The sequence below is a fragment of the Mycteria americana genome, chromosome 1 (assembly GCF_035582795.1).
Source record: "Mycteria americana isolate JAX WOST 10 ecotype Jacksonville Zoo and Gardens chromosome 1, USCA_MyAme_1.0, whole genome shotgun sequence".
Lineage (NCBI taxonomy): Eukaryota > Metazoa > Chordata > Aves > Ciconiiformes > Ciconiidae > Mycteria > Mycteria americana.
The window spans coordinates 32,844,772-32,861,209 of record NC_134365.1 but is presented as its reverse complement, the minus strand read 5'-3'; the positions used below and the strand labels follow the sequence as shown (position 1 = coordinate 32,861,209).

The following is a 16,438-nucleotide window of genomic DNA, read 5'->3' as shown; positions in this document are numbered from 1 at the left end:
TGAGAGCAAAGTTGCTGCAGGACGTTTGCCTCCCTCTTCAGCATGTGCCTGGGTTTTCTGTGAGAAGGAAGAGGATGAAGAAAACATAAAAGATAGTTTCTCCCTTAGACAAGGGGTTGAGCTAAAAATAACATTATTTCTAGTTTCTTTTACATTTGACTTTCAAACGCAACTTTTGTCAGTTAAAATGTGCTGTATTTTTAATACCTAAGTTAAGACCTCAGGGCCAGTTAGGGTTCTTGAACTAGATGTTCTTGTACTTAAACCTAATTCAGACCTCATTCAGCAAGTGCTAAGAATTGCTCAGAGTACATCTACAACCTAGCCTAGCACAGCAACAGCAGCCACACAAATCAAGGAAATGGTTTTGGTTTGCAAAAGGGTGCAATTCATATGCCTGAAATACAGGCCAAAAGATGTCTTCTGGTGTCCTGTCTCCGGTTGCTGATCCAAAGGACCTCAGGTTTCCTGTAGATCACGTCATTCCTGCCAGCACTGTGTGGATGTCCCTGGTAATGTGGGGCATCTCAAATGCTGCAGGCTTTGTTTAAGCTTCTGAACTACACCCTAGATGACTGATTATAATGGGAGCTTAGACACCTAAGTCAGGTGAATTATGTAGATTCCTTTCGATTTGATACCCAATGAACAACAGGAAAACACCAACCTGGAAGACATGTAAGTTTTCTAGACATTCCTCTCTCTCCAGTGCAGCCTTCCAGTTTGCTTAAGATTTGGTCATTCCTGGTCAGCATCCAGGCTATTTTGAACCCCTGCCCTAGTTGCTTAATTCTCCCCATTCGTTTATGCAGGAAGTTAATTTGGTTTGCAAACTCTGGTATCAGGTGCCTAAAGGTCAAGTAAGGCAATGGCCCTCTCTGAATTTGATAAGATGCCTTATGTTTTGCCTTAGCTATTGTTTACATCTCTCTGTAAATATGTAAGTTCCATTTTGGCCAGTCGACCACCACAACACACATTCCTATCAAACCAGGTCTTCTCTTCTTTGCAAGTCTATGAGAAAAATCATCATTACTTAAAAGCTTCTCACCACTCTATCACCCTTTTTGGGCAATTATTCTAAACCCTGTTGCACTGCTGGAAAATTTCCTTAAGAATCAAAATTGGCAGACATAATTTGCCATGTGTAGGTGTTAAAACTACACTTCATTCTGCTCTTTGGAAAAAGCATTGTTTGAGCCCAGAAATAGCCTGAAATGCTTGCCTAATTCTCTATATACTGTGTACTCCAAAGAGACTACCCTGCCTTTTGTCTCCTTTTCGATCTCCTTTCCTAAACTGAGTCTAGGGAATGCTGCCTTTACCTAGGCCAGCAGAGGCACAGTCCCTCCCTGTCTAGCTGCAGTATGGTAAAAATTGTGGCTGAAAACTTGGCTGCAGTGTGGAAGACAGAACAATACAAAACTCTACAACTAGCATTTGTAGAGTGCTAACTCTCCCAGAGGTGCTAACTCTGTATGGGCACGCTTGGGGCAGGCCTGACTGGCAAGACTGATCAGCTTGGGCTCAACATTGTACTGACACGATGGTTCTGCTTCCAGTCTGAGAAGTAATCTATCTGCTGCTACCTAAAGGCTCTTTGCACCACACTGATGACAGATGATAATACATGTATGTTAGATACAAAGATGAACTAAGACATGTCCTAAAGATAGCAGTTGCTTCAACTTTTTTGCAACTCATAAAATATGTTAAAAGTGATTCATCCAGAGTATGATAATATAATGCAATGTATTGCAGCTTTTGTCAAGTGGTTGACTTAGTACCCCAAGACATTCTCACAGAAAATGGTACACACAATTAACAGAGCGTATGCTAAATGGATTAAGAACTCAGTCACTGGCAGATTTCAAAACACAATTATTGAAGAATGGTCATTGAATTTCTAGTATAATTCCACAGTGAACAGTAATAGACCGAATGCAATCCAATAATTTTAATCAAAACCAGAAGTGAATAGCTAAGGAACTGTGTACATGAACCAAAATGGCAAAAGAGTAAAAAGTGATGACGACAACACATTCATACAGAAATCCAGACAGAATGGGAACCTAAGCCATTCAAACCAATGGTACTTCGTCATAGCCACATGCAAAATTACACACTAAGGAAAAAAGAGACATGCCACACAGATCAGGATGGGACACTGTATCCTGGAAAGCAGGGATTCCAGGAAGGACTTAGAGATGGTGTTGGACAAACAAGATGAACACCATTTTATAGCCCAGTGCAAGGAAACATATGGCTAATTAAAGCCTTTCATGAATAGTGCTGGGAGTAGTAAGTGTAGGGAGGCGAGACTATCTCTGCAGGCAGCGGAGCTGAAACAGTGCATATGGTTATAGTGTCTACAGTCCTAAAGGAATTCTCAGAAGTTGGAGAGGTGAAGAGAAGAGCTGTCAAAATTATTTAAGACCTGAAGAAAATGTTATCATGGAGAAATTCAAGGTGCTCAGTCTGTTTAGCATTTGATCGGTCACTTCACTGATATATATACATTTCTTAATGGGGAGAACAGATTAGGCACAAAAAGACTCTTAATCTAGATGAAGGCTATGAAAGGAAACAATGGCCAGACCCCAAAACCAGATAAAGAGATTAAAAATTAGGCAAAAGAAAATGTCAAAATGTCAACAGTGCAGGTGATTAATCATGAGAACAAAGTATCCAGCAACTGACGGATCCTCCACCTCTAGATTCCATTTCATCAGGACTGGAATACATGCTTCATACAAAAAAAAATGGTGATACCCATGAGTTCACACTAGGTAATATAACCTGTACATATTATTGAAAACCAGATTGGAGGTCCACTCCTTTAGGAATGGGCAGCTTCTCTCACAGTACACAGACAATATAGCATAGGCATTGCTTTTTTAAAAAGATGTAGTAATGGTTGCACTGACTGTGTGACAAGAATACTATTAATATTTAACCCTTACTATTCCCCAAGTTCAGTTTTTAATTTAAAAGATAAGAATACAATGAAAGTGTTTAAATCATAACCTTGCAAAAACACTATCCAAGCCCTTGATGTTTATTCCTATGTTCTACTTCATATGCTGTGTGCTAAGGCACTACTTAAATTACAAAACTGACAAGAAAGAGATGCGTAGACCATGTCTGAGCTCGTAAACAGAATCAACACTGAGTAGAAGTTGAATCAGCCTGATCCATGCAAGCTCCCTTCCCCTCTTTACCAATCATCCATTGGTATCCATTACCAATCATCAATTGGTAAATCATCATTTAGATGATTTACCAATCATCTAAAGCTGAGAGTGTTGCATTTCTCATTGCTTATTCATCTGTATGTGTCACAGCTTCCCTTTTTCCACGTCTCCTGAAAAGTGGAACTCCCCCAGCAATTGGTCTGTGGACCACTGTGCACCACCTACTTTTCTTAGTTACTTTCTCTCCTCTTAGTGGCATTTAACAAAGGAATGAGATAGAGAGGCAACGGGTACTAGGAACGATAGGATTATTGCAAGCTGACGTCTTGAGCCTGGGGCCTGCACCATGTAGTTATGCTTGTAGGACACTACTAAAAGTGGTAGCCTAACTTGGGGCACCAGTAGAAACAGTCTGATTTTTGGAAGATTGGCAGTGCTTCCGGGATTGGGCTGGACTGCTGCTAAACTGTCCTGCGTGCATTACGAGTCTTCAGAAAGATTTTAAGATGAACTGTAATTCTCAGTGCAGTCACTGCTGAAGAGCTACCTCTCCAATTTTGGATGGGAATGGTGTGCCCATCTCTGGAGAGTGTGCAAGAGGAAAATACTCAGTCCAAGATTTCCAAGGAGTGTGGGAAAGAAGAAAGGAAGTTATCTGCTCACCTGAAATTTTTATTTGAGCTACTTCTCCATCTCCTCCTTCACTGTGTGCTCGGACCTCAACAACATATTCACCATCACTGGGGACTGGGACCTCTATTGTGTGCTTTCCAGTTGAAAACAACTTGCCTTCATGTTGTCCATCTGGTCTATACAGTACCTAGGAAAGTCATAGTAAGTATAGTTATTGAAAAACTACATTTCCATGAAAACATAGTTACTTATATACAGTGTGTAAATTAAAAAGTATTAGGTTTTCATTTATATATGAAGCCTATATATATCAAAACTTAGTGGCAGATACTACTTTTTCCATTTTTACGTAGGGTGAATCTAGACAGGTTGTTTCCTCGTTGTTTTTCTGTTACAAAAGTATGCCACTTTTGAAAAATAATTTCAGTCCCTACATTCAAAGTAAGTAATTAAATGATGGAGGATAATAATGCAGGGTGGCAAAGAGCATCAAATAAAAATCTCAGAACTCAGCTGGGTCTTCTGACATAAGATTTATTACCATTTTCAGAAATGAAACAATTATTAATTTTATTATTAACTCTCAGTGCTGTTAAACTATTGCAAATTCAATGGTATTTGTCTTGTGGGACCTTTAGAAAAGATCTCCACTCTTTCTGGAATAATCTCTGTGAAACATTTTCAGCAATTCCCAGGAAGCAGTTCAAGTCCTCAAACAAAATTTGCACATGTAGAACATGACACTAATTTTCTTACTGCCAAGCAAGCAGCAAAGTTAGACAGGAATTAATTTTTGAAGCTTTCTATTCGGCCTATAGTTAGTATATACACTTGCTCTAGTAATACAGTAATTGCATCTAATGAGGTTAAGTATCCCTTCCCTTCCTCTACCTTCCCAGAGTCTAAAGGACTCGCATTGCAGGAACTGTAGCTCCCATGGAGATGGGAAAGGAAAGCTGGAACAATGCATACTGGTATAAGGAAAAACTTTTAAAGTGTACATTTTTTTAAGCATTATTTTTAGCCAATAGACAATAAATGTAATCATATGGGAAATCAGGTTGCTGCAGTCACTGATCTAAAGTTCCCCGTAAAACGGCTCACTGCCCAAATGAATTTCAGTGCCCCAATGTCTTCTCATCATATTGACTAAACCCACTGGCTTTGCCCTAAGCCTACTGGATGTCTGTGATCTCTGAGCATGATACCTTCACCTTTAGCATGCAACTATGTTTAAGTCTGAGTAGATACCAAAATTCAACACTGTCTATAAAATATACCTCATGTAGCATACACAAAGATAAAAAATATTTTCATAGATCATACTTTGTATCCTTCAACTGCAGACTCATTTGACATTGCCTTCACATGATCCCAGGTGATGATGTACCTTGATCCAGATCTTACAGAACTGATAATTCTTGGACGTTGGCTTGGAGCTGAAAAGCAACATTTGTATAATGTGCACATAAACGAGATTTCATAAACATTCAATGTCATTTTTATTAAGACATGTAAAAATGTAAAAAGGGAAATTATGGCTGATCTTTATATGATTAAAGGATAGTCTCCTTCCTAGAATGAACAGCTACAGATCCAGCCAGGCAATTTTCTATGGCTTGTGCAGTGGCTGCTTTGTGGGCTTGCCCTTCTGTGTTGCCAGAATGGAAGTGGCCAACATTACCCTTCGCTATGTTGCTGACCATGTGTGTTTGCTGGCATGCAACCATAACTATGTTCAGAACCTCCCAGAAATGTGGCTTAAGTCATATTTATTCATTGAGATGAAATATTTAATTGACCATTTAAAGGCATTTCTATGGCATTTAACTCAGTAGAAATCAGAGTACCCCCCTGCAGAAACCATTAATTATATTTCACACAATAAGCTTATAAAAACGGAGTCTTCTTATTCAACACAAATGAACCCTGCAGCTCCAAGTTGCGCAATACACTATTTACTGACAGAAATCCTCAAATTAGTTGTACATATTTTCGGCCCATATAAGCGTGTTTTAAATACACAAGATGTGTTTCTTAATTGAACATTTCTCAGCATATGTTAGTGCTAGGTATCATCATTAAGTCAGAAGCTATATTCAGAAAGCTATTATGGCATGTAAATTCAAGGGCGTGATTCAGATCACTCGCTTTTCAAGGCTGCCTGATCCTGGCTCCCTCTACTGTTAATGAAAAAGGCAATTGGTCACATTTTCATAGTCAAAATAGAATACTTCTTGCTATTGATTAAACAGAAAGCCAGGCTATAGCTGCCTAAGTAATAGCTGATCTGAATTGTTCATCACTTGGAGTATCATGTCCAGCTCTGGGCCCCCCAGTACAAGAAAGACACTGGTAATCTGGAGTGAGTTCAGCAGAGGGCCACCAACCTGGTGGGGAGCTGGAGCACTTGCCCTGTGAAGGGAGGGTGAGAGAGCTGGGCTTGTTCACCCTGGAGAAGAGACTGCTTTGGGGGGGGGGCAAGAGGCACCTGTCTGTTCTTATAGGGAGGTTATTAAGAAGATGGAACCAGGCTCTTCAAAATGGTGCACAGCAGATGGATGAGTGACAAAAGGCACAAACTTAAAAGAGGCTCATACTAGATGCTAGGAAAAACAGTCAGAGAGTGGAACAAGTTTCCCAGGGAGGGAGGTCATGCAGTCTGTATTCCTGGAGGTTTTCAAGACCCAGCTGGATCAGGACCCTGAGCAACCCAGTCTGAGCTTGTGGCTGACCCTGCTTTGAGCAGAAGGTTGGACCTTCCGAGTCCCTTCCAGCCTGAATTATCCTATGAGCCTATAATCTGTGTCTCCTTACCACCTTTTGTAAGATATCCACATTGCACATGGCAACAAAAGTGAGAAAGGAGAGCCTTGATAGAACTTTTCAGACCAAGAACCAATACAAGATAAAGGGAGAACATTTGGTATATGAATGAGAAGCCAAGTTTGAAGACATGATGGACATGATGCAACATGCAACAATGAAATACATGACATTATACATAACAACACTCCATTTACTTACGTGCTTTCCTGGTAATAATATCGATGGTTCTACTGGGAGGTCCATAGCCTGCACTATTGAAGGCAGAAACATCTACATGGTAGCGAGTATTAGGCTTCAGGTTTTCCAGTTTGGTTGAATATTCTTGATTGCTCACTTGTACCCGCTGTGCAGCTGCTTCTTTATCATGAGCAGCCCAGTAACGAATCTGTAAGCAATCAATTTCAATGATTAAATTCAGCATATTTAGTCAAAAAGAAAGTTTATAAAAAATTAGGTACACTGAGTATTTCTATACTACATACTCTGGCTAATAAGCGAGCTCAAAGAACTCTAACAGTAATAGCATGGAATTCCTCCTACAGGCTGTGACTTTAACCAAGTTGTATAAAGACATAAAGAAATAGACACAAATTCAGATTTTATTATGAAACTTTTTCTCACAGTGGTTTAACTTGTTCTCAGCTAATTCATTCGAAGTCTGGGAGATGGATAATGCCTTCAGAGAACAAGACTATTTTCTTCTTGTTTTGTTTGAGCATTTACTCTGAACTTTAATACTGTTTTCCTACACTACAGTGTAGACTAAACTCTGCTAATGTTTTCACAATATTTTGTTTAAAATGTCTTACAAATTTAATCCTTTTGTACTTCTGTCTAGGGAATGAGAAGTATTCAGTCATGTTATCTGTATGTGCAGGTCTAGATACGTGTACTTAACCATTTTGTAAAGTTCTTTGGCTAAATTCAATCAGATTTCATAGTACAATATGACATTTGTCAAAGCAGATGAGAAAAAACCTGAAAAAGCTTGAACTATGGGAAAAGCATCAATGTAAGCTTGTAACATCTTAAAATCCAAAGTCAATTAACTGTACATAGAAATTCTGTGAGGTTTTTTTTCCAAGAAATTGCTCCATTATACTTTAATTCATTACACATTACAAAGCACCAGTTTAAAAGAAAGTAATTCCTATGGAGTCATGCCATTCCATAGGTGTGTCACATATGGACAGGGTCCTGTTCTGCATGGCCTTGTGAGATGCAAGTGAGAGTAAAACACTGTCAGTCTCTGGGTTTTGCTTGGTTCATAACCATTTGCGTAAGACTAAATTACTGCACTAACCTGAAAGAGCAGAAAGCCATGCCCATTACATTTTGGTTTTGAGTGGTTTTACTCTCAGCATTTCTGCTCGGCTTCTGCCTGTCTTCATAACGATTTTTGGGTATGCTACATGAGGGCCTTTTAAAATGTTTTCAGGAAGAGGTTAATGTTGGTAATTTCAGGCTCTAGGAAAAATCTTGCTTTGTAAGATTTGACTAGTGACATCAGGTATCCTGTTATTTTATCTTTTAAATAGCAACTGCTTTAATCTTCTGTTCTGCTGACATTAGTTTTCCTTGGAAACGTCATTGAAGGAATAGGTTAGAAGAGTAGATAGTTTGTCAAGATGTTAATATCACAGTTCTCCTCTTTACAAATTATGGGCACAACCCTTCCTTGGCAAGGCCTCATTTTCTCCTGTTCACATTTATATTAAAGTGCATAATAAAAACATTTGTTTTACCTCAGACCATGTACCGTGGCTGAATGAGGAGCGGTGGAGCAGAGGATTTCTCTTCACCTACTTCAAATGTCTTTGGACATGGTAACAGTCAATATCACTACACAGAGGATACTCTCATTTAAATACTAAAGTCTCTTGTCATAGTTTGTTGCCTCAGTCTTGCCCACCAGTGTTAGACTTTACTCATACTCTGGTTATTATAAATGTGACAGTATCATAATGGCTTTTCTCACTCTTTCCTGGTGTAGAGAGAATCATATTGTATCTGCAGGCCAAACCGGCTCCTGTTTTTAAATATGGCATGCATACCTGCCTTTCAGCAGGCACGAATGGGTAATTTTTGGTTACATAAATATATGTCCTGCACAGTGTTTTGGAAGTTTAATCCACTAGCATCCTAAACATCAGTTTACTGTAATTTAGGCACTCACACTCATGAAATTCCCACTTATCGAGGTGGCTATTTTACTAAGTCAACAGCCTTTGCCCCAGAATGAGTGAGGAATGTGCACCCAATCCATCCTGCAGGCTTCTGCAGCAAGGTAGTAACCTCCACTTGATGAATGGTTTCAAACTGGCATGGATCTGAAACCGTCAGTCATTTCACCTAAAGGTCTGATTATGATCTTCAAGTCAGATTTTTTTTTATATGATTATTAACAAACTGTTGTAGATAAGCTGCTGTCGTTGAATGCAACCACCTGTATACCATAAGCTGTTAACTATAAGTGGCTGACTCAAGTGTGAGAGGGCATGTACATCAGGAGCTACAGGACGTCATGTCTATCTCTGTCTCTAAGTTCAAACAAGTTTCTAGCCTGCAGTGAAGGGATGTGTGTGCAGTTCTAGGTGGCCAAAAGTTTCTTAGCTACGACAGGACCAATGGTAGCTTTGTTGTTGATATTAACTGGCCATTGAAGACTAATTAATTCATTTTTAGTATGTTCTATTATGTTAATTAAGTACCTGCTTTACCTGAAGATAACACACTTTATGGTAAACACATTTTATGGGAAGCTTTTGTTAATCATGGGGCATATGCTGGAAGCCTTCGAATACCTCTGACTTGCAAAACTTTCTACACTCGTACTAGTAGGAGTAGTTCATTTGCACTACAGTGGTGCTATGGGCCTAATATAACAAGTAATCTACAATATCAAACAAGACAAGCGAGAACAATGAATGAAAATGTAAATTACTTCACTGAGAGCATATTACATTTCAGGCAGAAGTAATATAATTTAAAAATTAAATTAAATTTAAATCCCAAATACTATTGTTCTTGGCAGCGATGTTGTGGACTTAACTAATCCTATAGTGTGTGAGCTGTGTGTCACACACTCAGAATGTTCTTCTTCACGTCTTCATTTAATATACAGTCATATCTACATATTTGGATCATTGTAACTACTCTTGGAAAAAAAATTTGAAATAAGATGACTGCCTTAAGAGCTAAGAAAAAGTACTGTCTTCTTTACGCTATTCCTACGTTTCTCTTCTCACTTATTATTTAAATACTTTCAAAGTCTCTTGAAATAACCTGGAAATTTCTTTCACTCTCCTGCCTCTGTGGAAGTGATACTAGAATTAATTGCCCCGTTGCTTCAAGACAGCACGTTTTCCCACTTCGCTCAGTAGCTTCTCTCTTTTTATTAAAGAGCTTGGATAATAATCCGGGACAGTCTGCTTTTTCCTGGTGCTCTGCATTTACCTTGTTAGGGTAACCCATAGGTAAGGAATCACCCCAGCTCTAGAGTTTGTTGTAGGAGATAAGCCAGCAGTGATCTGTGGGAAGGGAATGCCTTAGCCATCATGAATTAGTACAGCCCTCCGCGCTGAAATCAGGGAAAAACACTCTTTCATGGTCCTCTCCTCTATTCAAATTTTAATATACTGAAATACATCAGAAGTTGTTTCTCTAAGTGTCATGAAACAACAGCTCTCATATTCATGGAAGTTTTACATAGGAGAGACATAAAAGAGATACTTTACTCATATTAAGAAAGAATGCTAGTAGCATATTTCAGTAAACAAGGGACAATGGTGGCGAGTAGTGATAAATTTGTTTAATAAAATAAACATGTATCTATTGCATAGAAGCAGCAGGAACTACAGATAGTGTCTTTGGTACTGCACGCACTGAAGAGCTGTGGCTTTTAGCAGGCTATTGCAAGAACTCATAAATCTTAAATTCTCTATATGGATGGAATAGTTTTCATACTTTATCTCTTCTTTAAGTGTCAGCTGAGGATACTCCTCTGTAATGGCAAAATGTATCAGCTCACACTCATCACCATGAGGGCAGCGATCCTGACAGTATGCATTAGTGTCAAGAAAATCTGACTCCTCCTGGTGTGAAAAGCGTTGTGTTACAGGTGAAATACCTTCAGGTACTTTGCCGAGGGTACTCCCACCTCTTAAACTCTAGCATTTAAAAGGTCAATTATGCAATTTTCAGGTAATAATAAAGACCAAAATGAAACTGAGAAGGTGTTCTGGTGAATGAGGGATTTTGCCAACCGGAGTTACAGCTGAGCAGTAATTAAAAAATAAATATTGGAATATTTCTTGACGCCTATAAAGATAGAGCTTTCCAGACATATCCACTGGAATTTTATAATGTAGTTTGAGTGCTTCTTCCCCCACAACCTGTATTGTAACTTCACAAAAGCTATCTACAGCCTTGACCTTCCAGAAGAGCCCTCTCTATTTTTGCCCTGTCCCATGGCTTCTTCAGGATGATGGGAGATGTGATCTTCAGGAGCACAAGACTTTCTTTTTGCCCTCAGTGTAGAAGCACAGGCTTGCCTTTTGCTGCTTTCCCCACTACTAGGATGAGGCTGGTTTGCTCTAGAGAAAAAGATCTCAGAATTAACACCTTACTGAGCTCCATGGGGCACTAATTCATGCCTATCAGTCTGTTTATTGTGTAGCCAGATGGGAACTTTTTTCCACAGTCCTGATAACTAGAAGGTTACTTTAGAAAAAGAGAAAAAAAGAGAAGAAATTCATTCTAATGCCAGTGCTCACTTTACATACTCAAGCCACCCAGTTCATACTGGATTTGTGGAAGTGTAGTACTTCTCTAGGAACGAGTGGACGAAGTTACACTCCAGCTATCAAAATAAGGCCACACCCCGCACCTCTGTATTCTGTGTAACAGAGCTCTCCACCCCTTCCCAGGGTATCCCACCTTTCTTCAGAACAGCAGTTATTCTCTTTTCAGCCCAAAGACCCTCCATGCTTCTTTCCAACTTTTTTCATTTTTTCTATTCACTGTTCCATGGATCCTGTTCTTTCCTGCTGAATCCTCTTCCCTCCCTTCTTTCCCTGATGTCCTCTGACAGCAATTCAGATGGCTTTATGTAAAATAAAGTAAAATTTAAAAAATGGCCAAAAGTGGGTTGCCTATGGGAATGTTCTCCCACCATGTTCTTTCCCTATTCATCCTCACCCCTCCAGCCTTCCTACTCCCTTCCCCATTACAACTCTCAGCATCCACTGTCATGCTTTATGGCCACTGCAATCCCAACCTCTCCAGTGCTCTCCTTGTTGCTGCTCTCTCCACAGTCCCACAAATCCCCTGGTGTGTGCCTGACGAGTGTCTGTTCTGGTTATTCAGGGTGCACAGGCTTTGTGCCCAGTTTCTGTGCAGACTGTCCAGCTCGGGAGTGCAACACTGCTACATGGCTGGCTCGCTTGAGCTCACAGATCTGGGCACTCCACCCCAGCTCTCAAGTTACAAACATGAATTTGTCTATCCTATTCTAGTCGCACAATCCCTATGAGACACCAAATCAGTGGGCTGCTTTAGTAAATTAGGAATTACCATTGATGTCAGTGTCTTAATTTCAAACCTCAGTGTCCTCTGCTTGTAATTTTAAAACTTTATGTGTGTACTGTGTAGAATCAAGCTTTATATGGGACACTATGCTAGTTCCTATTGAGATCTTCACAATGATCTTGTTACAGTATCCCAAAAGTACTACATGAATCTCATGGAGACAGAAACAGAGATCAGGAAATATAGAAACAAGTACTACTAATTAAAATAACATTTATTCATAGATTTCAGTCATAGAAATACATTCTGTGAGGTTACTCCACAGTTGTATGTGCTCATTTTGGAACACAGAGGCTACCATCAAGCAGCCAACAACTTAAATCACAAAGGAAGTCACTAACAAACTAAGGCCCAAATCCTATTTTGGAGTGCAGCCAAAGTGAGCCATCTGCACACTGCAGGGTTCGTCAGCATCCACTGTGCGTGGATGATGTTAAGACCTCCCTGCTGGAGTACTACGTGGCCATTTCTGGTTGCACCCACCCTGTGGCTGTTGTCATATTTGTACAAGGACAAGAACAATTTTTACCAGTAGTACCACCTAGTCTTGGACCAGATGAACATACCTTGAAGCTCTTTTTCATGTGGAGAATAGAAGCCATGAACAAAACATTGTCTTGCACAATAGCACTGTCTCTGTTATACTGGATTCTGGGCATTTGTCACCTGGTCCCACTTACTATAGGATTTGTGGGTGAATTATTTTAATAACTGCTGAGAATTTAAATAGGCCACGAGTTAGTTACAATTTCATGTCCATGTTGCCAATCACACCCAAAACTTAATCTCAATATATTTTGAGAAGGTAGAGATAGGCATTCAATTATGTAACATACAGAGACAAGATTATTTTATGAAATAATGATGCCTTTTTCATTTGAATAGTGAGCACAAACTGTGTTAACATGTTTTTTTAACATGTGTTAACACTGTGTTAATGTGTTTTAGTAATGAGGTACACAGCACGAAAAATAATGTTTCTCAGGATTTGAAATCTGTACAGCAAATGTCAACTAAAGAGAAGTGAACCCTAAGAGACAGAATGCTAGAGCAGGAATTACCCTTGCATTTACCTACTGAAATTAAATGAATGAGAAGATACACAGTGTCACCTCTAGACTCACCTGATATCCTTCCACAGATTTATCAGAAACATGGTGCCAAGAAACAGACATTTCAGAAGATGACAAAACTTTTACGCTCACATCTGTAGGTATTTCAGTTGGAGCTGGAAGACGAAACACATGTTAAACATCCAATCATCTCATCCAGTGATATTGTTATACTTGCTTGTATTTCTTATTATTTTCTTGGTATCAGGGGGCCAAGTGTGTTAGTCTTTAATCTGTTTTGACTTGAGTAAACTTTAAATTCAGTCATGATCTGTATGGGAAATGACTCTATAAAAACAAAGCAATGATTCTATTACTTGGCTCAGACTATGTATTTTTATGCTTCAACAGATTCCATGCTGAAATTTCTGTAAATTAAAAACAGGCTTTGATAAATAGAATGAAGCATCCAGTGATCTTTTACTAAATTGTACAGCAGCTCACAGATTATGTACATCAGATTTTTTAAGCTATCTACACACAAATAGTCATGTGCATGTCACTTAGTCATGATGATACAGAGTTTTTATGAGACCAGATATTAGATATAGAGCTAGCCAGTGGCACATATAAACTTGAACATAGGTGTGAAATAATCCAAAAGCACCCTTCTATTAGGCATATATCACAAAGTTGATTTTTTTTGTGTTCTTAGTTCTGGACACCAACCAATGCAAAATAAAGACCATTATAATGTGGTATGCTTTTATTCAGGGCTTAGAATATTAAGTTCTAGTTTAATTATAAGAAGCTGTTAATTTCACTGTTGCTTGCATTTTAAGTGAGGTAAGGAATTTAAAAAGGCATAAACTTAGCCATGTCTATAAAAGATAAGCTAAGAACAGTTCTCTGTCGCGAATCTTTTGAAACAAGTTGCAACAGACAGGCATGGCAGCCTGAGCTGAGGAAAGCTTTCATATACTTAATCTTCCAACTGGGCATCCAGTCAACTATGCATCAAAACAGCCACTGTTAAGAAAAAAATCAGTTACATCTCTCATGAAAAGTATCCTAGGTAACAAAATAATCTTATATGCAAAGTTACTTTTTGTAATTGTCTTTCAATGACTGTTAATAATGCAAATGTATAATTAAAAAATGATACATTATTGCAAAATTGTTTTCACAATGACAGGAATTTAGATAAGCAAGCGGCCTGTGCACTCATTACTAGCAATCATTACTCACTACTAGCAATGGCAGGTATGACTAGTAGTTGTCAGATATGGAACTTGGCTTAAAACATGTGGGAACAAAGACATTCCCCAGTCACTAAAGTGAATAAAGATGCCCACAGTTATAACTAGACACACATAGATATATTACAAAATACACAACTTAGTGGAAATGCTGTCATTATATTTATGTATGTACGGAATATTGTATGACCATATTGCTTTAAAATCTCACTAATACCCTTCAGAATTTGTGTTGTCTGACAGTAGTAATATCACTTGCTGATTCAGAGGTACAGAAATACAGGTGGAATAAATGTCATCATCTAATGTATTCCCAAATCACTGACTCTTCTCCATTGTATCAATTAAAGAATTTGCCAGAATGTTTCATATTGAAAAGTTACAACTGCCAGGGATTTTGCTGATACGATACTCTAAACAATATTCCATCTGCTTATGCTTGTTTATGAGCTCCAAATAATTTATATCCCTATTTGGCATTTATGTTCTATAAGTATTTTGCCAGAAAGATGACATCAGCTGCTTTTCTCCAGACTTCTAATTCAGTAATTCTACCAATAAAAGAAGCAATCATGTGGGCTTCACAATATGTTCTCTTCACTGAAAACATAGTGGTCATCACACAATTATCTTCTAAGCGTAACTATACAAAGCTGAGGCTGGGGGCCAGTAAGCATGCTACAAGGTACTGAGGTGACTCTATAGAAGTCCTGACGCCAGTAGAAAACTCTGCAGCATGTTCTTTGGAGTAACTTTCATTACACCTACTGGAAAAATTCCTTCTAACCCTCCCTGAAGTTCCTGGATTTGATATGGTCAGTAGTCAGGGTCATAGCTCTGCACAGAAGCTGTGAGCACTACTAGTAAGGTTTGGAGCATTGTGAATCTGACTGTTTTGGTGACTCTTGTGCTTGAAATCAAAGAAAAGAAATAGGTTAACTGAGCTTCTATTCCTTTTGCTGTCTGGATCTGGCAACATTTAACCACAAGTGTTTCTATCAAGTGTCTAGACATTGCTAAAGTCTATGTTAGAACATCAGCAGCCACTGAAGTGACTTCTTTATCTGGAAGCTGGCACTACTGCACATTTGCTTTTCTTCTGTCTTTTGGAGCTACTAGGCTCTGCCATGCCTCTGAACTTAGAGAGCTATACAAACACACTCCCATCCCTGACACGGTTAGTATAATCCTAACATAAACACATGGGAGCTTATCAGTCAGCTGTCAATAATGTCTCTGAGAAAGGATGGATACTGAAATGTTATTTGGCAGATACGGCTTTTATTACACCATAGTTATTTACTAACTTATTTATACATACAATTGCAAAAACAACTGTTCTGTTGCTGTAGCAGCTGTTGAAGACGATATCCTAAGGTAAGCTTTTCTGAGAAAAAGGATTAGTATTAACCTCTTCAGATAGCTAAGTGTTGCTAGCTTGAATCCTGAATTATCTTAAGAAACAAAAGGACTATTTTATCTTTTCTCTGTGTGGGGGTGATTTGTGTGCAAAGTTCCCATTAGTGCTAATGGGAACCATGAACATAAATCTCCCATAAAGTACACAGAGTAAAGAACAGAGTTGGAAGTGTGAGAATGTGGCCTTGTTATCATATCCCTCCTCTAGGCTCTTTGGTCTGGATCTGTTGACTTTGTGAAGAAGATTCTGCTCTATGGAAAGAAAAATATGAGCAATTCTTTGGGTTTCTGGCAGAAATTAATAAACCATATTTTTTTAAAACAGACTTGAGTGATTACGTTGCAATTAGGGTATTTCTCTGATTTAATGTAAACCTTCTTCTAATGCTTTCTCTCTCCTGCTAAGTTTGGAAATGTCATTTAAACCTGAATCCTAAAGATCACAGCAGGTGAAATAATTCCA

The 16,438-nt window shown here is 38.7% G+C and overlaps 1 protein-coding gene across 1 annotated transcript in view; it reads right to left on the bottom strand.

The window, feature by feature from the left end:
- Positions 1 to 16,438, bottom strand: part of CNTN1 (contactin 1) — a 100,334-nt gene that overhangs the window by 14,817 nt on the left and 69,079 nt on the right. The window contains exons 18-21 of the mRNA XM_075491598.1: positions 13,370 to 13,473; positions 6,855 to 7,041; positions 5,154 to 5,266; positions 3,858 to 4,014 (exon numbers count right to left, since the gene is read on the bottom strand). Of these exons, the coding sequence (XP_075347713.1) occupies positions 3,858 to 4,014; positions 5,154 to 5,266; positions 6,855 to 7,041; positions 13,370 to 13,473 (561 nt within the window). The remainder of the gene's footprint in view (positions 1 to 3,857; positions 4,015 to 5,153; positions 5,267 to 6,854; positions 7,042 to 13,369; positions 13,474 to 16,438) is intronic.